A 22,885-nucleotide genomic window follows, 5' to 3' on the forward strand; every position below is an offset into this window, starting at 1 on the left:
AAGTGGTGGTGGAAGTTCATACACACTCTTTCTATATCTATATTTCAGTTCTAGCACTGCAGCCGAGTTCATTCTGTTTCATACTCAGATATTCTTGTGAAAAATCAATGCAGTTTTAAATGGTTCTTTAAAATATCTCAGAAATGAAAATCAAATCCACAAGTATTATCTCCATGTTGCAGTATGAGAGCTGTGGCCAAACTTAAGTAGAGCTGTGTTGCTGGACCAGCCCCAATGGGGATCCATCTTATTCAGCCTCCTGTTTTCCACAGTCATCAATCAGATGCCTTCTTGGGAAGCCCACACACAGGACATGGAGAAAACCGCCCTATCCAATGGAGAGGAGAGGGGGAGTTATACAACAACCCTGCAATGCAATCCATCTTTCTCATATACTAGACAGTGCTTTGTAATGCCACAGGGGAAGTTATATCCCGCCCAGCCCCGGCCCACAATTGTCATTTTCTGCCAGCGGCTGTTTCAGGTTTCCAGAATTCACCTCACCATTGGCCCCACCAAAATACCCACCCTCTGATGGTGTGATGGCTGCATGCCACCCCTAGCGAGTACACCATTTCTCTAGACAACAGTTCATGAAGTTGGCAGATCTGGTAGTGGGGGGGAAATAGTGTGTGGTGAGGAATCAGTTAAATTTCCATGTTCTGCAGGCTATTTCCTTCCATTTAAGAACATAAGAAGATCAATGGCCTTTCAAGTCCAGCATCCTATTCACATACAATCCTACCTGCCTGTGAGAAACCCTCAAGCAGGACTCAAACACAAGAGCACCCCTCCCCTGTAATTCTCTTCGGAAATTGTACTCTTTCTTAACATCTATTCACTCATTCGTTTCCATGCACAGTGGGGACAGAGAGGCCTCCCACCCACAGGTTTCCTGTTCCTAGCTGACTACAGAGGTGTTTTCTTCTACTTTCATATCCAGCTCAGCACAGTACTGAGCAAAGGGCACTTCTTTGTGGGTGTCTTTTTGCAAAGTGAGCAATTTCATTTCAAGGGAAAGAATAAGCAGGTTATCAGCACACACTCTGAAGAAGGGTCATGGGACGCAGCCAGCATCTCTTGTGTGCAACCTTCCTCTTTGGATTGCTCTTCTCCAAAGGTAGGACCTCGTTCAAAGGCCCTTGAGTCCAGCCTCAGGAAAGGACCTGACATTTGTGGAGGTGGGGGAACAAAGACAGAAAAGTGAGAAGTCGGGTCCTTGAGTGGGAAGAGAAAGAGAGGCAACTAACCAACTCACCTTAAAATGTTCATTGACAGATCCTTTCCCATATTATTTTTGCCTGTAATTGTGCTCTAAAACGCTTCCAAAAACCTGTATGTATCAAATGCTTGGAAAGCAGATGCTCGCCACATTTACCTTCTGTGTCCCACCCTGAAAGGCATCAGGCCTCACTGGCTGGACTCTGTTGTTGGACCCTATGAAATGTCAGTGCCTTGTTCAGAGGATAAAGCAGAACCACCAACCACAGGAGACAGGTTCCATTTGGCCATCAGGATCAATCACCAATCTACGTTAATAATAGCTGTCATCACCATATCTTGTACCAGAGAATTCCACAAGAAATATATTCTTCTGCGTCTCTGTCTCCCTCTCCCTCTCTGCTGAATGTCCCACTCTTCCACTTCATTGTACGACTCTGGGTTGTAGTAGTGTGTGTGTGTGTGTGTGTGTGTGAGAGAGAGAGAGAGAGAGAGAGTGTATGTGTGAGTGTCTGTTTGTGTTTGTATGAGAGAGAGGAGCAGAAGCAGACTTTCCTCTGTCCAATGTGCATAATTTCATATACCTCAATCATGTCCCATCTCCCCATCATCATTTTTTTAAAACTAAGACACCACAAATACATTAGCCTTTCCTTGTGACTGAGGGTGTTCTGGCCTCTTAATCATTTTGGCTGCCCCCACTTTTTTTTCTTTAGCTCTTTGGTGTCCTTATCGAGATGTGGCAGCCAGTAGTTCAAATGCAGCCACACTAGATTTACACAATGCTGTGTCCATCTTATTGTCCCTTTCCTAGCTGTCTCTAGTGTGGTATTTGTCCTTTTCATTCTGCCACTGCTGCTGAACACCGAGTGATTGCTTCCATTGTTTTGCAGTGGGAAGGTGCAGGTGTTTGAGTTTGGGCTGCAGACATTGTCCTGACGTCTGTGTCCAGATGTGGGCATCGTTACCACTCCTTGACACCAATAAGCCCCTTCCCACAAAACATTTAAAATGTCTTGTTTCTGTTTCAGAAGTGGGTGAAGTAGTGCAATGTTGTGGCTGACTATTGGCACAACTTAACGTAATTCCCTCTTTTATTGGACAGTGGAATGACTTACCTTTCTTCATAGCTCAGTTGGTTAGAGGGTGGGTGCTGATAACGCCAGGGTTGCAGGTTTGATCCCCATATGGGACAGCTGTATATTCCTGCATTGCAGGAGGGAGTCAGCTTAATACTGTGGTACCTCAGGTTAAGAACTTAATTCGTTCTGGAGGTCTGTTCTTAACCTGAAACTGTTCTTAACCTGAAGCACCACTTTAGCTAATGGGGCCTCCCGCTGCCGCCACGCTGCTGCTACACAATTTCTGTTCTCATCCTGAAGTAAAGTTCTTTACCCGAGGTAATATTTCTGGGTTAGCGGAGTCTGTAACCTGAAGCATATGTAACCCGAGGTACCACTGTAGCTTCCTCCTCTTCCAGCACAAGCAATATGGTCCATGTTTTTCATCACTTATGGGTGTTCCTGTGAAAGGGCCTTTACCTTACGGTTGTGGTCTTCCTTCGTGCATCCCAGCTGTGGCTGATCTTGGGTCCTTCTGAGTGCTAGATGGACCCAAGGGCTCTGTTCGGGTGTTTTCCTCCACCTTGTCATTCCTTCCTCATAGGTATTGCTGAGGAATCCATCACAGTGAAGCAGCAAAAGAATGACATTGTCCTCTACTGTGAAGCGGAGGGTAAAAACCTCCCAATAAGCTGGAATAAAGATGGGAATGCATTAAACCATGGAAACTCTAGTCTGTCTTTGGGTGCCATCCTGGATGACCCGAGAGGTGTCTTCGAGTGCAATAGCGCACGTCTTCAGGTGTTCGTCCGAAGTGCGTGAGCCCTTCCTCCCCCATGTGAAGGGACATGAAAGCAGTGCTACTCCAGAGTCACACAACTGAGGGGGTGGTGGGAAGGGGACACACCCAGATTTGTGGCCACTTGGTGGGGACCATGACAACCCTGTCCAGTATGAATGTGCTTAGCCTGGCAGTTGTGATGTTGTCAATGGCCCTGGTGGAGCCTGCTTTCTTTGTTTCCTTTTATATATATATATATAAATTTTATGTTTTGGTTTTTCAATTTATTTATTTTTGCAAACATACAAATTGCAAAAACACAAATTACACACATTTCTAATGCACATATATTTGACTTCCTCCCTTTTGTGGTTTCCTTTTGATTTTAATTTTCATGCTGCATTTTCCACATTACTCCATCTAAAGTTATTCTTTAGTTTCTCATAATCATACGTTTAACCACTTGTTTTACATTAATCCTGCTAATGAGGTATTTGTATACATAAGTTTTTCAAATTTTCCACAAATTTTCCCCAATCTTTAGGAATTTCTTCTTCTTCTTGGTTTCTTATTACACCCGTTAACCTTGCCATTTCGGCATAATCCATTAAGCCACTTTTCCAGGGTTGGTACTACATCTTCTTTCCATCTCTGGGCAAAAACCATTCTAGCTGCAGTTGTGGCATACATAAACAATTTTTTAGGGGGTCTTTTGGTATCTTACTATCTACTATCCCTAAAAGAAAAGCTTCTGTTTTTTTGTTAAAAGTTGTCTTAAACATTTTCTTCAATTCGTTATAAATCATTTCCCATAAAGCTTTTACTCTCTTACAAGATCACCACATATGGTAGAGAGTACTATCTTTTTCTGGGGCTTGTTTCCTAATTAATTGGTTAAATTAAATGAACAATCTTGTTTCAAAAGCAAACATTTTACTACCTGCTGTTGCATGGAAGATCTCAGACACCACTGGCAGCATTCATGGGAGCTGTCAAATACTAAATGCCTTTGCTCACATCAGATCTGACTGTGATTTCATTTTTTAAAGAAGTTGAAATCAAATATCAAATATCATTGGACGTCACACAATGACATCAAACTTAGAATACTTTTCAAATGAGAATTTTGAGTGACAAAATTTGTTTCTGTTCCACTTTTAAGCCTCTTGGCTGGCTTGTTCTTTTGTTAGTGGTAAGTATCCTTCTAAGCATATTGCGCAGGTCTCTCTGCTGGTTCTGGTGCAGCAACAGTCCCTGGGCTCCGGGGTTTGTTTTGTTGGGTTGATGGGCTGTTTGGATGTTAGGAGTTGTGTTTAGCTAGAAAACCCACCCTACAAGCAGAAGTGCTTTTCATTTAGTCCCAGATGGCAAATTGCTGTTTCCAGTGCTTTTTTCCCCCCAAAGCAAAACAAATATGTTTAGGGTTACTCTCATTTTGACTCCAGAAAATCACCATTTTATAGTTCAAATCGTGGAAAATAAATACAGTAAATGGACAAAAGTACAAAGATTCACAAAATGTTTAGGGGTATGCATACCCCTGCATTCACCCCCCCCCCAAAAAAGCGCTGGCTGTTTCTAGTCACTCAGTGGCGAGGGACCATCCATTTACAGTGGTACCTCGAGTTAAAAACTTAATTTGTTCTGGAGGTCCGTTCTTAACCTGAAACTGTTATTAACCTGAAGCACCACTCTAGCTAATGGGGCCTCCCGCTGCCGCTGCGCCGCTGCTGCACGATTTCTGTTCTCATCCTGAAGCAAAGTTCTTAACCCGAGATACTATTTCTGGGTTAGCCGAGTCTGTAACCTGAAGTGTCTGTAACGTGATGTACCACTGTATTGATTATTCTTGTCGTTTATTAAATTTCTATCCTGCCTGTCCCCCCAAAGGAGCCCAGGGTGGCAAACATCAAAATTAGCACAGTTTCCATGTGCTCAGAGGCACACTCTATTCAAATCAAGCCACATGTGGACAAAACTCAGGTGTGCTTGTGAGCATAGGATGCATGTTGAGTTCTTTCCCTCTTGACACAGTGTGCCAGAATTGTATTCGTCTGGACGTTGCCGCGATCATGGGGATTCTGCTGGCCAGCATTGTGGCTACGTTTTTCCTGGCTGTTGGCGTATACTGCATTGCTGCGGGGGAGCCGGGCCGACGATCTCAGGGTGAGCATTGGGGGACAGGCAGTTGCTGGGAGATGGGGAAACAGCCTTGAAAAAGGGAGCAATGTCCATGTTGGCATCCACGTTCCCATACCTGGTATATTTAATTTTTAATTCTGTTAATCACCCATTTGGAGTCATCCTGAAATTTCCTTTTTTGACTTTGCAGCTTCTGACAAGCAGACCCTATTAGCCAATGAGCAGCTCTACCAGGTGAGTGGGTGCCTGTGGTCAGTCTCTTCCTCTCCTCCATGGTGGTGTTTTCCTGGACAGCTCCTCCCAAGCTGTGAAATGAGGGGCCCTTTGCATCCAAGAATTCCTTGACTTCTGCAAAGCTTCTTCTGCCTCAGCCTAGGGTGCTGCTTTGCAGAGGCAATATATTCTTCTGGGAATCATGATTCTGTCTGTGTGTTCTTTTAAAAAGCTAGTTTCTAGCCCTCATGGCCAGAGATTAGCCTCCCAATGGGGTAAAATGAAGAGACTGTGGTGGCAGAAAATCCCCAAAGCAACTTCATTTGGAAAAAAAATATATATTAAAGGAAGAATAAATGGATGATGAGAACACCTGCAGTCCTTTCTGGACAACTGAAGTTTGCTGTGATGTGGGGCTTGTAGCAGGAAGCAGGGAGAGTCCTCCATCCCTTGAAACAGGAGCAGCAGCTGGTTCCAAATATGAGGTGTGTTGGTGCTCCCAGCCCTTTCCTCTCTGGCTTGGAATCAAAGGCCATTCTTAAGCCTCCATTCTTAAGTGGAAGAAGCACTCAGCCTACACCTATCCTTCCATAGGAAACAGAGCAGCTTTCTTTTCTTCCCTAGATAGCAGCCTCCTCGGACACAAATGCGTAAGCTGAATCCAAGAGGTCTAGGCACACAATCTCTCCCATGAGTAAGCAGCACTAGATTTAGGGTGGTGGCACTGAGTCAAGGGGGCGCATGATAGTGCTGTTGTTAATACCTATATTTATATAGGTAACTACAGTGGTACCTCGGGTTAAGTACTTAATTCATTCCGGAGGTCCGTTCTTAACCTGAAACTGTTCTTAACCTGAAGCACCACTTTAGCTAATGGGGCCTCCTGCTGCCGCTGCGCTGCCGGAGCCCAATTTCTGTTCTCATCCTGAAGCAAAGTTCTTAACCTGAAGCACTATTTCTGGGTTAGCGGAGTGTGTAACCTGAAGCATATGTAACCTGAAGCATGTGTAGCCTGAGGTACCACTGTACTAAGAAGATTCACGAAAAATCAGCTGCACCAAAATGAATTGTTGGGAAAATAAGATGGGGGGGGGCGGGCGCCAAATTTTGTCCTTGCTCAGGGCACCATATTACCAAAGTTCGCCCCCGGAGTGAGCAGTTGCAAACGGACATCAAACTCCAGTGGCACAATTTTAAGAGAGTTTATTTTGAATGAGGTTTACGAAATAAGCATTTCAAGTCTATTGACATTCTTCAGCTTACAAGCAAGTTTCCACACTCTTCAGCAGTAACGTGGCATCATTGTGTGTGGTCTGATTGTTGGCAATGTTCTGTTTTTAAGAGCTCTTGGTTCAGGTGGGTTCTGATTGATCGGTGGCTCTAATTAGCTGATAGGAAGAGAAGCATAGTGCCAGGGTGGGTGCCACCTTTTGGAAGTGGGTAGACTGGGCTTTCATGACTTCATCACTGCAGGAGTTGCCCAACTTCCCTCTGCTTGTGCATTGGAGGGGAGACTAGGGTGGGGTGGGGTAGGGTGCAGGCTCCCCACTTAACACGACAGAGGATCAGAGCAGCTGTGGGGAACCTTTGGTACTCTAATACGGCTGAACTAAAACTCCCACCATCCCTGTCCATTAGCCAGGCTTGCTGGGGCTGATGGGAGTTGTAGTTCAGCAAAGGCAGGGGAGGGGTGAGATTCCCAGCTCCTGGTCTAGAAAAACTGGGTACTCTTAAAGGGACAGGCTAGGTCAGAACCAGGTTAGCCCAGCATTGAGACATTTCAAGTGGTCAGGGGACTACAGGGTGAGCAGCCCTTGCAGCAACTCTTTCATACAGAGCCTGCTGTAAGGTCTGTGCATGTTTGTTTCTACTCTGGGTGTTCATTGGGATAGCTGCTGGATTTCCTGGTCTTTTTAAAAAAACAAAGAGTAGACAGAGAAAGTGAATCTAAGGTTGCAGAAGCTTCTGCTCTGGTAAACCTGCTAAATCTTTTAACGTGCCATGAAAAGGCAGGCAGTAGTACTAAGAAAGAAGTGATTGTGCTGCTGGTTCCACAGAAACTGTCATATTTTTTTGTGAGATGGAAGAAATATTGGGAAAACTCCGATCTGTCATGGGCAGGTCATGACACCACGCAACCTCTTGCCATAAAAAAATGAATAAACAAAGGGCAGGGACTCCAGGCTGGGCAGCTGAAATAGATCCAGCCTTTGCTTGTTTTGCTGCAGCAGACTAACCCAGCTGCCCCCATGGAAATCCCTGCAGCCTCCAGATAGCTAACAGGAACCCCCATCTCCAGTGGCGTCAGGATGGGTCAAGTGCAGCCGGGGGTGGGGGGGCTTTCAATGCAGACGCGGTCCGCTAGCAGTCCCATGAGCCAGACCAGCCTTGCCCAAATCCTCCTCGGTCAACCTGCAAGTTCCTAGGGCAGGTTAAGAAAAGTACAGACCCCTGTTCTAACTTCAGGCCTCTCTTCCCCTCCAGCCTCTCGGAGAACGCAACAATGGGCAGTACAGCCACATCGGAGTGGCCAAGACCCGCCACCGGTGAGAAGGGGACAAAGCGTTCTTCCTCTGATGTGGCAGCGAAGAGTGAATTGCTGATGGCTCCTCCTTTGGCCGTGGGGAGCTCAAAAGGGAAGGTTGCTTCAAGCTATAGTGAAGGGTGTAGAAATAGTTTGACTCTTGCTGTGCTTTCATTTCAAAATGTAACCCCTGTCCCTACTATTGAGCTGGCCTCCCTTTGTTCTTCCTTCCCCACGACTTTCCCCTCCGATTTGGAGGGGCTCCAATAACTAAGAAAGCCAAAAGGGCTTTTGTTGTTTCTGCAGCGATCCACTTTGAATATGGTCTGTTCGCTCTCAGCTGTTTTATAGCAAGCAATGCATCAATAGAATGAAATCAATAATAATAAAGGAAATGCAGCTCTAGTTTCCAACGAAACTGCATCTCATCTGTCTGCGGCGGATACCTTTCTAAATTACTTATTTTACTGAAAACAAATTGCAGTCTTTCGAGTGGTGTGTGGCTGAATGTGTTTTGAAGGAAGATCGGTAGTTTGCTCTGAGAGTTGAAGCTCCACACGAAGTCAGCAACTTGCACAAAGGCGCAGACACACATTGGACGTTGACTCACATGCCTTTTGCACGTGGGAGCTGTTTTTCGCCTTTCTTGAAAACGCAGCTGCGCTTGCCTTGACCACATCCTGCGGAACAAGTGCCGTGGTAGCTGAGTGCTGAGCGCTCTTACGTGGGACCACAGCTCTTCCCGCAACTGCCACTTCCTTTGGGGCGAGGGAATGAGTGTTTGCTACTTGCCCTTCCCCATCAAGCAGTCCCTGGGCAGCAGAGAGAATTGAGGGGCTCCCAAGAGGGTGCTGAGGGGCTACTCAGCCAGAGTTTCTGGCCCATGGCATTAATGCAGTCCTGCCTTCTGCTGCCGCCGCTCTGACTAGCGTATCTTCCTCACCTGTCTTCCTGACAGCTTTAAAGTCTTCCCACCCCGGGCATAACCAGTAATCCCTGCCTTTTCTGCCCTGCCTTTTCCCATTATGCTACATCCGTAAATTTTCTTGAGTCCCCTGTTAGTTACAAAGTCATCAGGATTTCCCAGCAAAGAACATAAAAAGGTAAAGGGACCCCTGACCATTAGGTCCAGTCGCGGACGACTCTGGGGTTGCGGCGCTCATCTCGCTTTACTGGCCAAGGGAGCCAGTGTACAGCTTCCGGGTCCTGTGGCCAGCATGACTAAGTCACTTCTGGCAAACCAGAGCAGCGCATGGAAACGCCGTTTACCTTCCAGCCGGAGTGGTACCTATTTATCTACTTGCACTTTGACGTGCTTTCGAACTGCTAGGTTGGCAGGAGCTGGGACCGAGCAACGGGAGCTCACCCCGTTGTGGGGATTCGAACCGCCGACCTTCCGATCCCCCTTAGCAAAGAACATACCAACCCATTAAAGAAAGAGAGCCAGTGTGATGCAGCACGCTGGCCTGGAAGGCACTTTATTAGAATTCCCTGCAAACACAACCAAAACAAAATACATACAATTCTGTCCCCCAAGAGGTCAGCGCATCTGCTGTGATGCCCAAACACAGCATGGCTGGGTGAGAGAAGGGCAGCAGAGAAGTCAGCTGAGATTATTTAATCAGGACCGACCGTTCTCCCTGGGTCACAGGAGCATTTTTTGGGGGTGGGGTGGGGACCAAACCACAAAGGGGCTTAAAGGTGGGCTGATGTGGTGGAGAAGGCCCAGGACTGATGAATGAACAAAGGGGAGATGCTTTAGAACAGGGCTTGACTTCTATCAGCCCCCATAGTTAAGGTTCCAGAAATGGGACAAGACTCTCTGCCCAGCATTTCTCCCCCCCCCCCCCACCTGCATAACCCAGCAACCAGCTCCTGCCCAGGTGTGTGGCTGGAGAAGAGGAATTGGGAGAATCTGAGCTGGCTTAGGGTTGGAACACCATTCACAGTGCAAGCCCAGGTGGGCCTATGACCCTAAGCCCATAGCACCCTTCCCAGTCCCTGTGACTTGTCCCAGGTCTCTGTGCCCGACATCCCTCTCTGCAGTGCAGGGCTGAAGTTGCTCCAGGCATGACTTGGATACGACGCTTATCTGACACAGAAGGAGGCTCTTCTACTGGGCCATCGAGGAGCTGGGAAGGACCCCATCAGAGGTGCACTTGGACCCATTGAAGGGAGTGGACTGAGCTGCAGAGAAGGAGGATGGTTTTCCAGGCTGTGAGACTCAGGGAGAGGTGTGAGGCGACCCACCTGCCACCAAGGGAAGCTGCTCGTGGCAAAGGGAGACGGCGGTGCCACCAGCAGTCAGCAACAATGCAGTTTCGTGGCCAGAGACTGTGGTATGTCTCAGAAGGCCCTGGGCTCCAGCCCAGCATACACCTCCCGCTGGCCTTTCCGGATGGGCTGTTGGAATAAAGAGGAGAGGTTACTCACCAAGGGTCCTTCTGTGATGGAGCCATTTCTGTCTCCCCCTGGAGAGGCCATGGGGATCACCAGCAAGCAGGGCCTGATTGCCTCAGGTGAGCAAGCAGCTGCCCGCAGAGGGCTGCAGGGCCTTCCTGCCAGGTGTGCCCAGTCTAGCCCTTGGCCCTCCCAGTGCTGATGGCGTTCAGGCTCCAGGTTCTTTGGCCGCCCTCCATAGACTCTCCCTCCCGGCCCCTGGCAGCCACCCTCTGCTGTGCTTACCTCATAGTCTGGGTTTGGGACAGGTGGGGGGCGGTCCACCTTTTGGCCTGGAAGACAATGCAAAGTGGGTATTTGTTAGCACAGCCAAGAATTGGAGGTGGTTATTGCAGGGCAGTTAAGTGTGGGACATCAGCCCCTGTCCGCACATACAAGGAACTCCTGGGTGCTTTAGCTGAAATACTTTGTGTCAGAACTATGGGGCTATAAAGTCCCCCCATCCCACCCCAGAGCAACTGCTGCTGTTATGACTTCTGGGCTGGGCCAATCAGGATCCCTGCTGGGGTCTAGCCAGCCAACCAGCTGGTTTCTCCTCCACTTCACCCCTTGAAGCAAGTCCTGAACCAGCTGATCCCATGCCAGAGGAGCCTTCAGGTCCCCCAAATTCTTAAGCTGTGGGTGTACCAGAACCCACCCTTGCCACCAGATCTGCAACCCTCCCCGCCTCCAGCTCCAGATGGGAGCCATATATGCTCGGCATTCATTTACCAATCCAACCCCAGCATAGATGACTTCCAATTTTCTCTGTGGGACAACGGAGGAAGCCAAAGGCACCCCTGTGGAGAGCCCTGGGGTACCGCAAGAGTACTCACCTCGTGTCCGTCCGCGGGCGCCTCCCCCTGCGGCCCCCCCACCAAAGCTGGTGGCAGGCTTCTTGCTGCTGCAGTAGTAGACCAGGAACATGATCCCCAGGGTAATGAGAAGGTCAGCAACGACGATGCCGGCCACGAGCCCGATGCTCAGGTCCACACAGTCATCACAGGCTGCCCAGGAGAGCAAGAGAGTCAAGCCATGGAAACTGGGGCAGCCCTACTATTAGGCAGCATGGGGCAAGGAAGGGGTTGGTGCACTGAGCCAGTGGCATAGCATGGGTTGCTGGCACCTGGTGGGTAAAATGTTGCATCCCCTGGTGGATTGGGCAGCCTGGTAGTGCTGAGCCATCATGCGAGGAAGCTCTCTTGTGCGCCTCTGCATAGAGCTGTCCTCCAGCCTCTAGATGCTACTACACATACAAGGGGGTGGGCGGGATTTGTCTTGTCCTTCACTGCAGGCAGCAAAATACATTGGGATGACCTGGCACAATCTGGCTCTGGAGAAAGATCTCACTGGGGTGGGGCAGCTGTCTCCTCCAGTTTTATCCAAGTCTGCTAGGGGCAGGCAGGCTTTGTTTGCAAGGTCAGGGAATGGATACCCCAGACTTTGCTTCTGGCACAGGAGGAGGAGAAGCTCTTTGCGGCTCCCTTGGATCCCTCCACCTCCCACATCAGAGGAGCCCTGCAGCTGGGTCAAGCCAAAGGTGGCCCAGCTAGCCCAGTCTCACAGCAGCCAATGAGATGCCCCAAAACAAAGCCCACGAGCAGGGCAAGAGCGGGACGGCACTCTTCTCTCTTCCCCCTTTCGATTCCACCAACTGGTATTATTCAGAGGCATACTGGGGGGTGGAGCATAGTCATCCCTCACAGTAGCTCTCGCCTGAAGAAGGCAGAGGATTTCTAGCCCTAGAACCTCAAACTTGAGCACTGACCTTTGATTTGCAGGTAAATCTTGCGGGATGCCGTGCCATTCTGACAGGTGAAGTCACCCTTGACCACTTCCATGTTGTTCATGGCTTCAATGGTCAAGATTTCATTTTCTTCGGTGACATTATAATTTCCATTCTTTTTACTGACCAATTTCCAATTGGCATTTTGTAGAGGGCAAGTGACAGTCACGCGGCGCCCAGAGATGCCCACTTTGTGTGATTCAGAGGATGAGGCTGGAGAACAGAAGAAAAGACAAGTGACCACGAGGCTAGGGCGAAAAGGTCTCCATTCTGCCCTTTCCTTGGTGCCTCTGGCTGAGAAAGAGCTCTGATTTCATTCACCAGCCCCTCAGAAAAGCCTTGTCCAAGGCCTTTAGAAACCTTTGATTCTCTATGTTTCAGGACCTCTCATGTCAAGGGCAGTGGGGGGGGGCACCCTCCATGTGGAACGTAGTGGGGGGAGCAGAGCTGAGGGGAAAGTAGCAACAGCTTCTCCCAGGGCATTTAAGAGATGCTAAGACTCATGCTTTTAACTCAGAGGAGTTTTTATTTGAACCGACCACAGCTGTTTTAGTCAGGAACATCGGTTAGGATGTTTTGTTTCATATAGTTTTGAATTAGAACATTTAGCAGCAGAAATTATGTTGAAGCTGCGGGATATAAATTATGGAAACAAGCACAACTCCCCCTCCCCTCTAGTTAGCATACCTTCCAACATTTCTCCAATGAAAAAAGGGACATCTATTCTATTATTGTTATTATCTCTACCCTGCCCATTTGACTGGGTTGCCACAGCCACTCTGGACAGCTTCCAACATATATCAAACATAATAAAACATCAAACATTTTTTTAAAAAACCCTTCCCTATACAGGACTGCCTTCACATGTCTTCTAAAGGTTGTATAGTTATGTATCTCCTTGACTTGGTGATCGCATAACTCCATACACTCCAACATTTCTCCAGTGAAAACAGGGGCATTGCGGGTGGTGCTGTGGTCTAAACCACAGAGTCTAGGGCTTGCCGGTCAGAAGGCTGACAGTTCAAATCCCTGCGACTGGGTGAGCTCCCATTGCTCAGTCCCTGCTCCTGCCAACCTAGCAGTTTGAAAGCACGTCAAAGTGCAAGTAGATAAAGAGGTAACGCTCTGGCGGGAAGGTAAACAGTGTTTCCGTGCGCTGCTCTGGTTCGCCAGAAGTGGCTTAGTCATGCTGGCCACATGACCTGGAAGCTGTACACTGACTCCCTCAGCCAGTAAAGCGAGATGAGTACCGCAACCCCAGAGTCGTCCGCGACTGGACCTCACAGTCAGGGGTCCCTTTACCTTTAAGGGGAAAGCTGGACATTCTGGGATCAAATCAGAAACTGGAATTGTTTCTCTAAATCTGGGACTGGAAAATAGGGACAACTACTTGGAGGGGGGGGTCTGTGTTAGGTATGTGGGTGGGGGCCTAGCCCCAATCTGCAGCAGGGCCAAGGTGGGGGGCAAGCTGTGCAAGAGAAATGTGGAAGTTAAGATCCCCAGGATTAGTGTCTGCAAGGAAGCTGTGAGGAATCCAGATCTGCTGCTACTGCTGGGTTGGTTTTCAAACGATTGAGGGCCTCACCTGCCCAGGGATAGCCTGATCCATGTAAACATGCTCTTGAGCTTGATGGGGATGGGGACATTTCCCGGTTCACCCAGTGCCTGTGTCCTTTTCCTGGCATAATTTAAGCCCCAAACCACCTATGGCTAGAAACACTTGGAAGCCGCCTGCAGGCAGCCCTGGCACAGTCTACGAGGTCTCCTCCCTAGTGCCCTCAACAGAGCTGGCTGAAGCATAGAGGAGGAGGAGGGGAGGACGTCATCCCAAAACCTGTGATCCTCCTGCTCAGCCCCTTTAAAGTGCTGTTCTTCAAGGCCCTTTGGCACAATGGCTCCTGCAGCATCTGCAGAGGTGCGACCAAACCCTCGCTTTAAATGAGTTCCAGGTTACCTGCTTGTCCCTGCAGCCCCCTGGCTGCATGTATAGAATCACAGAACTGTAGAGCAGGATGGGACCCCTACGGTTATCTAGTTCAACTCTTTGCAACGTAGGGATCCTGCCCACAGCCATTCTTGGGTGGGCTCCAACCACCAATGTTCTGGTTGATATTCAGATGCACCGATCCACTGCACCACAGCAATGGTCCTGGAATTTCCTGTGGTGTTAGGAGAGCCTGTTTCAGCATCATCAGCGAGGGGCAAACTCTTGGACTGGCTGCTCTGATGTAACCCAAATGGGCCCCCATGGTAGCAAAGGAGGGCATTGCCTTCGTGCCCAGTTTGTGGGCTTCCAGGTTCCCTTTGGTGGCCACCACTAGGAACCAAGGCCTAGATGGACCTTGGAGGGCCCTTTTGACCCAGCAAGGTGATATGTGTCCTTCTGATGTCCTCCCACCCAATCCAGCCCTCCCACCAGAACAAGCCAGGTGTACTTACACAAAGGGAGGACAAGACCCAAGGCTGCGAGACAGACTCCCAAGTGCATCCTTCTCCGTTTCCAGCTATCTCCTGGCTCTTGCTTAATTAGACTTCTCCCATCCAATTTGTGCCACCTTGTTTACTCCTGTAAAGGGAAAGGGAAGGTATGTTTTTGGGGTGTCCTGGAATCACTGAGTAGGAGTCTTGGCAAGTCTTTCAGCAAAGAGAGACTGAAGACACTCAGAGTTTCCACTGCAACATCCTCGGAGCAGCTTGAAGTGTCTGCGACACACAAGCCCTGCCAGGAAGTGCAGAAGCGTAAAGGGCGGGGGCTGCTGCTGCTGCTGGTGCAGCAGAGGCTGCCCTACTACAGCTCTCCTGACATGGAGCACAAAAGGCTGCCGACTGTGGAGGAAAAGGAGGACTTTGGGACAAGGACAGAACAGAAAGCAGCCCCAAGCGAACTCTGGCCCAAGGTCTCCTCTGAGGCTAGTGCAAGCCCTGCCTCAGTTTCCTCAAGTCAGCCTGCTGCATCGTGCTAGAAATATCAGGATGTCGCCAACGACTCAGAGCAGACGCAGGGAAATGTATGAGCCCAAGCCAGCCTTTCCAATTAATTCCAGTGGGTCTCGTCTTCAGTAGGGTTGCATCACCCATTGAGTTTCTGTGGGCTCTCCAGATACATGCCAGTTTCCTCATTTGAGCTCCCATCAAACCACAGAGCCCTTTGGACTCTGATTTATAGGTAGGATTGTGAACACAAGTGGGGATAGGAAGGCAGAGCACACAAAATGCTATCCCTCACCAATAGCTGCAATACCCTCCCTACCCCTGGGCCTTAGCCGTTTCCCCAGGAGACCCTTGGCGGGGGGGGGGTCCCTGTTACATGGCTGGAATTGTGATTGTAGGACCTGCCACTTCTGTGGCAATGGGAGATCCCCTTTTGACAGCCCCTTATAGGCTTTGGCACCCACTCTGTGGCAACGCCTCCCTGTTATCCATATTGTGTCCAGCTATCCTCCTTGCCCCCTGGGTTGGGTGTTCCTTGCCCTCACCCCAAGGATTCTGTTGGGGGCCTCCCTGCCCTGGGCTGAGTCCATCTGTTGCAGTAGCTGTTGGCCTCTGTGTGAGTTTAGAGTCCTTTAGCTGTGGCTGGATTGCACGTCTAAACCTGTGGGGCAATACCTGCTGCAAGGGATGTTGGGAGTTGTAGTTCAGCAGCAGAGCCTGTAGGGCTGTTGCTGAGAGGGCTGCAGGAGAACCTCTTGTGGTGTGTGATCTTGCAAAAAAAAAGAGAACAAAACATAAGATAACATAAGATAAAAACATAAGATAAAACTGTCAAAATGTGGGGATTTTTTTGCCAGTGCTTTTTTTCTGGAAAAAAGGTGGGGGAACTCACCCCAAGGTTTGTTTATTTATTGCAGGTGTTATAGAAAAAACAGGGGGTTTGGCTTTTGCTTCCCAACTCCCCAAGGGACTGATCAGTCCATGATCAGTCAGAGATTAATGGATGGAGGCAAGATCCATAGAAAGCAAGGCAGATCTTTATTTTTCTGTTGCAACAGTTCCTTCCCCTCCTAGCAAGAAGGTAGGAGATACCCAGAACAATGGTGCGCAAGCCCCTATAAACTTTTGAAATTGCCCACCCTCTAGCCCAAGACCACCCCCAAAAACATCATATATACTCCATCACAGAAGGAGGTGGTCTCCAGCAGAAATCTGAGAGGATTGCTTCTCTCCTGCCAGGATTCCTGATAATGACTTACTTGATTGCCTTTTCTGGGTGGCCTGGTCATTCCTTTGAAATGGAAAATGCTTTAGTTCCTGAATCTCTTACGGATATTGATAGTTTGCTCAGCTTAACAGACTGTATTTGCAGGGAGGTGTAAAAAGACAATTGGAAACTCCAAAGACAATTGGAAAGCTTTGCCCATTTCCTTCCTCCTCGCAGAGAAATATTTGAGGTCAATTTGGGAGACCCAAAATGGTTTCAGAATTGCTCTCCTGTACTATTTTAGACACATGGTTTTAACAGGGGTCAGCAAACTTTTTCAGCAGGGGGCCGGTCCACTGTCCCTCAGACCTTGTGGGGGGCCGGACTATATTTTTTTTTTGGGGGGAAACAAACAAATTCCTATGCCCCACAAATAACCCAGAGATGCATTTTAAATAAAAGCACAGATTCTACTCATGTAAAAACATGCTGATTCCCGGACAATCCCAGATTGAGGCGGCGATTGGGCCAGATCTGGCCCCCGGGCCTTAATTTGCATACCCATGGTTTATATGCTTATGTATGTCTTTGCCTGGTACATTTATGAACATCTATTCTATGTTTGAGTCCTTAGAATTCTTATAACGCAGGCCCAGTCACAGTGCCCCCCCCCCGGTCCCTGGCTAAATGTAAAGTGTGATTTATAAATTCAAGCACACAATGATCTGGATTAGAAATAGCCACAACTTTATTGATTACAGATGTAGGTGAATTTTTGGCTCAGGCATTGGGTGTATATCCATTCCAGCCCCTCCCCCTTCCCCCCTGAACAAAACACACACACAATTATTTGTTTTTTAAAAGGTAAGGGAACTCCATTACCTGGAAAAATAACAGCATATGTTAATGACAGGAGTTCTGAAATGGGAGGCAAGTGGGGTGTGTGTTGTTGGGGAGGCACTGATCCCCCATGCCCCCCTTCTGGGGAGATGTCTACGTATGGGATGGCTGTCACCTCTTCCAGGGAAGCATGTGAATACATGGGGATGCAGGGGAAGCAACTGCATTGTTGTGAATCACCCCCAAACACAGGCACCAGATTTTGCAATGGCATCCTGTTCCTAAGAAGGGAAGTTTGGTTTTGGCTTGGAGAGGCAGAAGAAGAGCCTCCATCACTGGAAGGCCAGCTGGCATGTTCAAGCAAGCTTCATTGCAACACCTCTTGGCAAGTCCATTGACCACCGTCTTCTCAATGTAAATCTCTGCCAGCCTCCCTTATCATTTGTAAATTTAAAAACAAAATAACACAGATTCTTTCTGGAAGTTTTAAACCAAGATGGGTTAAACAAATGCCTCTTCTTTCCCTTTCCCTCTCCTTCCCCCATCTACTAATCAAGTAGTTTTAATTGCCTGAGGCTCTTTCCAGTAGATCTCCCCAAATATGCCAATTTATTTCCCTTTAGGTACTCAGCTGAAAAGAGGAACGGAGATGCACTTTTAGAACCCATTTCTCAAACTCTTCCTGGTTGGCACCATTTGAAAACTTTTAAACACCCATACACCATACCTTCCAACATTTCTCCAATGAAAATAGGGACGTCCCATTCCATAACGATAATTTTACTATTTATACCCCACACATCGTACTGGATTGCCCCGGCCACTCTGGGCAGCTTCCAACATGTATATAAAAACATAATAGAACATTGAACAATAAAAAACCTTCCCTATACGGGGATTGCCTTCAGATGGTTCAGGGGTTGGATAACTCCATACCCTCCAACATTTCTCCAATTAAAAATAGAGACATCTTATCATACCCTCCAACATTTCTGCAATGAAAATAGGGGCATCCTAAGGAAAAGTGGGGCATTCCAGGATGAAATCAGAAACCGGGATGTCTTCTCTAAATCAGGGACATCCCTGGAAAATAGGGACACTTGGAGAGTCTGCATACAATGCCGGAAAGACATAACTATTCCTATTATTTTGAGCTCAACTTGGGCATAAAAGCTGGTGCCTTTCCCAGCTAGGAATCAAATACTAAAAATCCTCAAATAAATACTTGCAGGTGTTCAGGCTCGCTTCCCTCTCTCTTCCCTGGCAAGCCCATCAGCAGGCAAACCCCTCACTCTCTCCCTTCTTCCCCTGTATTCAGGTTTCAGCCCCATCGGGTGGGATACCCATGGATCATCTAGTCCAACCCCCTGCGGTGCAGGGATCTCAGCTAAAGCATCCATGACAGATGGCCACCCAAACCTCTGCTTAAAAACCTCCATGCCCCAAACGCTTCCAGTTGCTTTCTTCCGATTCTTGCCCCCAAACCTTCCCTTACCCAACCCCCTTCCTCCTCTGCAAACCTCCCCTTCTCTTCCTAGAGCAAGTAACCCTTTCAGCACTCCAGCCAAATTCCCTCCTCCCAGCCAAACCCCCCCCCCCTTTTTTTGTTTTGTTTTGCCTGACCACATCTCCTAATTTCCCTTTGTGTTCCTCCCGGGAATGCTTTAGAATGAGCGATAACTCTTTGCAGTGGTTGGACTTCCGGGAAAGATGGCGAATTAGGGGGAGCCATCTCTCCCAGGCCACCCAGGGCTGATGCAGACGTAGGAGTTCGGAACCACACGGAGGAGACCCTAAACCGACGGGCTGGAGAAAAGGTGAAGCCCCATCCAAGCTTCAAAGGCAGAAGGGGAGGTAGGGGAGCAGCTGAACGCCGGGAGAGGCAGGGAGGGAGCCCAGCCATGCGCTCTGCTTTAGAGCAGACCCCGAAGCAAAACACGGGAGGAGAGGAGAAGCGGGGAGATCATCCCCACGTTTCGCTCCGGCCCCGGATCTCGGCCCCCCCCCCCGACGTCCAACAAAGGGGAGACCCAGGTTCAGACCCGGGTCCCGAGTCGCCAGAGACTCTAGCCGCATTTTGGAGAGACGGACGCAGCGATTTCGCCACCGGAGAGCCGGGACCGCGAGGCGCAGGAGAAGGAGCGCGGCGCCTTCTGGCGCTGCCTCCCTGAAACCACTGCTGTCGCTTTGACCCTCGGCCAGCTGGGTCTGCGGAGCCCGCTATCGCGGGTCGCCCCCCCCCCCAAGCCCAGCCGGTCCGCTTTGGACTGGGTGAGCGTGGAGGAGACGGAGAACGGTGGCGCCCACGGCGGAGGCCTGAGCCGACAAAGGCTCCCTCCTGCGGACGCTACCGATCCCCAAGCCTCGTGAGTTCCCAAACGCTGCAAAAACCACCCTCAGGTTGGTGCGCCCCAACGGAGACTTTCAGAAATAAACAAACAAACAGATAATTTTTTAAAAAAATGTTTTTAAAAAGGGCAATCCCCCCCTTCCTTTTTATCAGTTTACCTTATTTTTACTCTACTCTTACGTTTATTCCTTAATCATTACCCCTCCACCTTTTTAAATTTTTTAAAAAGTTACTACTACTACTATTACCATTGCTTTCTCCTTTCCCCCCTTTTTCTTCTTTTCTTATTAATTTTATCACTATTATTATTATTATTACTATTTGCATTCCCCACCCTTCCCACCGCACCAGGGAGACCAGGGAAAAAGATGTTAGCTGCGTAGCAGAATAAACCAGGACTCTGAGCCAGGGAGGCCAAACAGTTCTTAAATTTGTAACTTTCGCTCCCCCCCCCTCCATTCTTTTGGATGGGTATATGTGTTTTTTATTTCACATTTTACCTTGAATCTTCATTCTGATTTTTGATTTTCGACTTTAAATTTTTAACTTCACTTTCCATTTTTAAACTTAACTCTCTACCTTGATTTTTGACCTTCATCTTTAAATTCTTATCCTTATCCTTATACTTTTTATTTGCACATCTTCATTTTTCTTCTTACTTCAATATTTTACACACACACAATCCCCTACCACCACCCGTCTCTTCCCTCTCTTCTCCTTCCCCCTGTAGCAGGGCAATAGCTAGGGGGTGGTGAAGTAAGCCCCCACCAGGGGTGCAGGTGAGGGTTTGGGTTTTTTTTTTTTTTGCAAAATCAGCTTAAAATATGTCCATAAATATATCTGTAAATAAAAATATTGTTTATTGCATCATAAGAAAAGGTTTTTAATAGAGGGTGAATTGAATGGGTGGAGGAGAGGCGGAAAGAAGAGCTAATTTGTCCGTGGCTAGGGGCCACAATCTGGATGGTTCTGCCAGGGGCGCAAGATCACCCAGCTGTGGCTCTGCCCTGTACATTTTTACTTGTCTCTTGTATGCTTGCACGTTTGTCCCTCTGTCTGATTGTTCGTCCTTGTTTGTCTGTCCATCATTCTGCCTCCAGGGCATTCTGCCACCACTCAGCCACTGCGGTCCGAGAGAAGCCCTTGAACCAACCAACCTGCTCCTGGGAGGTCAGCTGTCCTTAGGGAAGCAAGAGCGAAACAAGGGCATAGTAAAAGGAAAGAGGCTCAGCAAAATCAACGATTGCAACATTTAAGACCCACAGCCCAGACACAACAGCGAGGGGTACGTAAGGTGAAAGCAAGACACAACAGCAAGAGACCTGCAGAACCCCACCCCTACCGCCAAAAGCCACACCACACAACCCGAAAGAGGGATTGACGGGAAAGCCAAAATGGCCACAACCAAGGGGGATACCGAAATCACAGAGACCACCATGGCCCCAGGAAACAGTCACACAATACAACCACAACAGGACCCAGAAGACGTTGACCAGAAAGTTAACGAAACCACCAAAGAAATGGCTAAACTGATGAAACAATTAGAAGAGATGGTGGCCAAGGTTGATACTCTCCAAGGCAGCATTACCTCCTTGGAGAGGAAGAACCAGATACAAGGAAAGCATTTACAACAAGTACATAAAGAAAACAGGGAGCTCAAAAGCAAGCTAGCGGACCTTGAGAAACGCATAACAGTGGTTTCAAACTCTTCCAATGCAGCCTTGTGTTAGTGTGTTGTTTACAGTAGAATAAAACTTGCTAACTGTTTGTCTCTCTGTTTCGTCTGTGCAAATTCTTGGGGTGACCAGCTTGAGAGGGCATCTGGGCCTCAACATCAAGCGATCATTGTGAGTGTCAGGATTGCATGTGAGAATCACAGGCTTCTGTGCGTACTGCATGTTTCATACTAACATGGAAGCATTGCAGCCCTGTGCATGTGCCATGCCTGGGTGCAGCAGTAGTTGTGGGGAGCCAGAACCAAGGGTTGGGGTTCCAAGTGCCAGAAAAGCAGCCCAATGCAGTTCTCCCCCTTTGCGGTGATATTCATACAGTAGCCAAGAGCTCTCTATAATAACATGCAGATGAGTGTTTGCTTCTTGTGACTCTGGCATGTTCACAAGCTCACTGAATGTCAGAGCTGGGACTTTGTCTTGACTGGGTGGGTCGGTGTTGAGGGCCAGGATGGTTACACCTCATGGGGAATAGGGCTGTGGATTTTCCTGGGATTTCAAAGGGGGAAGTGACGTCTGCGGGGAATTTCTGGCAGGTGGCTGTTTGTCCCGGATCAACAAATTTTGGGGTGTCCTGGGTGTGTTTACTGCTGCCACCAGCCAGCCAGCCATGGGAGGGGTGATGATGATGATGATAAATTTTATTTATACCCCACCCTTCTCGGCCAGAGCCAGACTCAGGGTGGCTAACACCAGTAAAATTACAGTAAAAAAATAAGGGGAAAAAATAGGATAGGAGATGGCTTGGGCTTTGCTAGGGAGGACTGTCTTTCCTAAACTGAGCAGTGGGTGCAGAGTTAGGATTGCATATTAAGGCCACAAATGACTCTTAGTCACAATGGCTGCATGCTACCCCCTGAGGCAGTAAATGCCTCTGAATAACACCAGTTGCCAGGAATCACAATTGTAGAGTGAGCTTCATTAACTATGAACCCCAAGATCTGGGATCTCCAAACTGGTGCCAAAGTTTTGTAATAGTTTTGCAGCATTTTGCATTGCAGACCCCCCACATTTTGCAGTAAATTGGACCGTGTTGGGTTTCGGGGTGTTAAATATGAACCCTGCTTTGAAGTATCAGTTCCTCAGTTTGGGGGGGGGTCCTACAAAATGTGGGGTTTGCTCTTCAAAACTTTGGCACCGGTTTGACGTGAACCAGACTATGTTGGGTTTTGGGGTGATACCAATGACACCCCCCCAGTTTGAGCTCGGTTGCTGCAAAACATGGGGTTTGCTACGCAGAACGCTACAAAACTATTACAAAACTTTGGCACTGCAAATTTTGGGGTTCACAGTCAATGAAGCTGAGAGTGTGGCTGTGGCGCTCAGTTTCTCCTTGTGGGCCTCTTCCCTTTGGGGCAGGGGTCAGCAAACTTTTTCAGCAGGGGGCCAGTCCACTGTCCCTCAGACCTTGTGGGGGGCCAGACTATATTTTTTTGGGGGGGAAATGAACAAATTCCTATGCCTCACAAATAACCCTTTTTAAAATAAAAGGACACATTCTACTCATGTAAAAACATGCTGATTCCTGGACCTTCCGTGAGCCAGATTTAGAAGGTTATTGGGCTGGATTCGGCCCCTGGGCCTTAGTTTGCCTACCCATGCTTTGGGGCATCTTTCTGGCAGCTGTACTTTGTGGGTTCTGTTTTGCCTGCTGTATCTG

The 22,885-nt window shown here is 48.4% G+C and overlaps 2 protein-coding genes and 1 long non-coding RNA gene across 6 annotated transcripts; 2 read left to right on the forward strand and 1 right to left on the reverse strand.

The window, feature by feature from the left end:
- Positions 1–877: 877 nt before the first annotated feature.
- LOC307204527 (T-cell surface glycoprotein CD3 gamma chain-like) lies at positions 878–8,365 on the forward strand. The gene is made up of 5 exons (XM_079956099.1): positions 878–1,120; positions 2,887–3,096; positions 5,098–5,229; positions 5,396–5,439; positions 7,903–8,365. Exons 1-5 carry the CDS (start codon positions 1,060–1,062, stop codon positions 7,966–7,968), a joined length of 513 nt encoding a protein of 170 aa, XP_079812225.1. The 5' UTR covers positions 878–1,059; the 3' UTR covers positions 7,969–8,365.
- A 1,024-nt stretch (positions 8,366–9,389) lies between these two features.
- Positions 9,390–18,895, reverse strand: CD3E (CD3 epsilon subunit of T-cell receptor complex). 4 transcript variants are annotated; one of them, XM_079955984.1, is made up of 6 exons: positions 18,769–18,895; positions 14,607–14,733; positions 12,150–12,380; positions 11,218–11,388; positions 10,628–10,674; positions 9,390–10,345 (listed from the first exon to the last, which is right to left on the reverse strand). In XM_079955984.1, exons 2-6 carry the CDS (start codon positions 14,653–14,655, stop codon positions 10,289–10,291), a joined length of 555 nt encoding a protein of 184 aa, XP_079812110.1. In that variant the 5' UTR covers positions 14,656–14,733; positions 18,769–18,895; the 3' UTR covers positions 9,390–10,288. The 4 variants fall into 4 exon arrangements, with proteins under 4 accessions (XP_079812110.1, XP_079812108.1, XP_079812109.1 ...); XM_079955982.1 differs by lacking the exon at positions 18,769–18,895 and adding an exon at positions 18,565–18,632; XM_079955983.1 differs by lacking the exon at positions 18,769–18,895 and adding an exon at positions 15,774–15,881.
- Positions 18,764–21,262, forward strand: LOC307204426. Its single transcript, XR_013833688.1, has 2 exons — positions 18,764–18,999; positions 20,596–21,262. It is a non-coding gene; the product is annotated as an uncharacterized lncRNA (long non-coding RNA).
- The last annotated feature ends 1,623 nt before the right edge of the window (positions 21,263–22,885 follow it).

This window comes from Podarcis cretensis (genome assembly GCF_951804945.1).
Source record: "Podarcis cretensis genome assembly, chromosome: 15".
NCBI lineage: Eukaryota > Metazoa > Chordata > Lepidosauria > Squamata > Lacertidae > Podarcis > Podarcis cretensis.

Coding starts and splice junctions, on each gene's coding strand:
- LOC307204527 (XM_079956099.1), top strand. CDS start 1,060: ATGGGACGCAGCCAGCATCTCTTGTGTGCAACCTTCCTCTTTGGATTG. Junction 3,097..5,097: donor TCTTCAGGTGTTCGTCCGAA/GTGCGTGAGCCC, acceptor CTCTTGACACAG/TGTGCCAGAATTGTATTCGT. Junction 5,230..5,395: donor GCCGGGCCGACGATCTCAGG/GTGAGCATTGGG, acceptor TTGACTTTGCAG/CTTCTGACAAGCAGACCCTA.
- CD3E (XM_079955984.1), bottom strand. CDS start 14,655: ATGCACTTGGGAGTCTGTCTCGCAGCCTTGGGTCTTGTCCTCCCTTTG. Junction 12,381..14,606: donor GGGTCTTGTCCTCCCTTTGT/GTAAGTACACCT, acceptor TCTGTTCTCCAG/CCTCATCCTCTGAATCACAC. Junction 11,389..12,149: donor GATTTACCTGCAAATCAAAG/GTCAGTGCTCAA, acceptor TCTCCTGGGCAG/CCTGTGATGACTGTGTGGAC.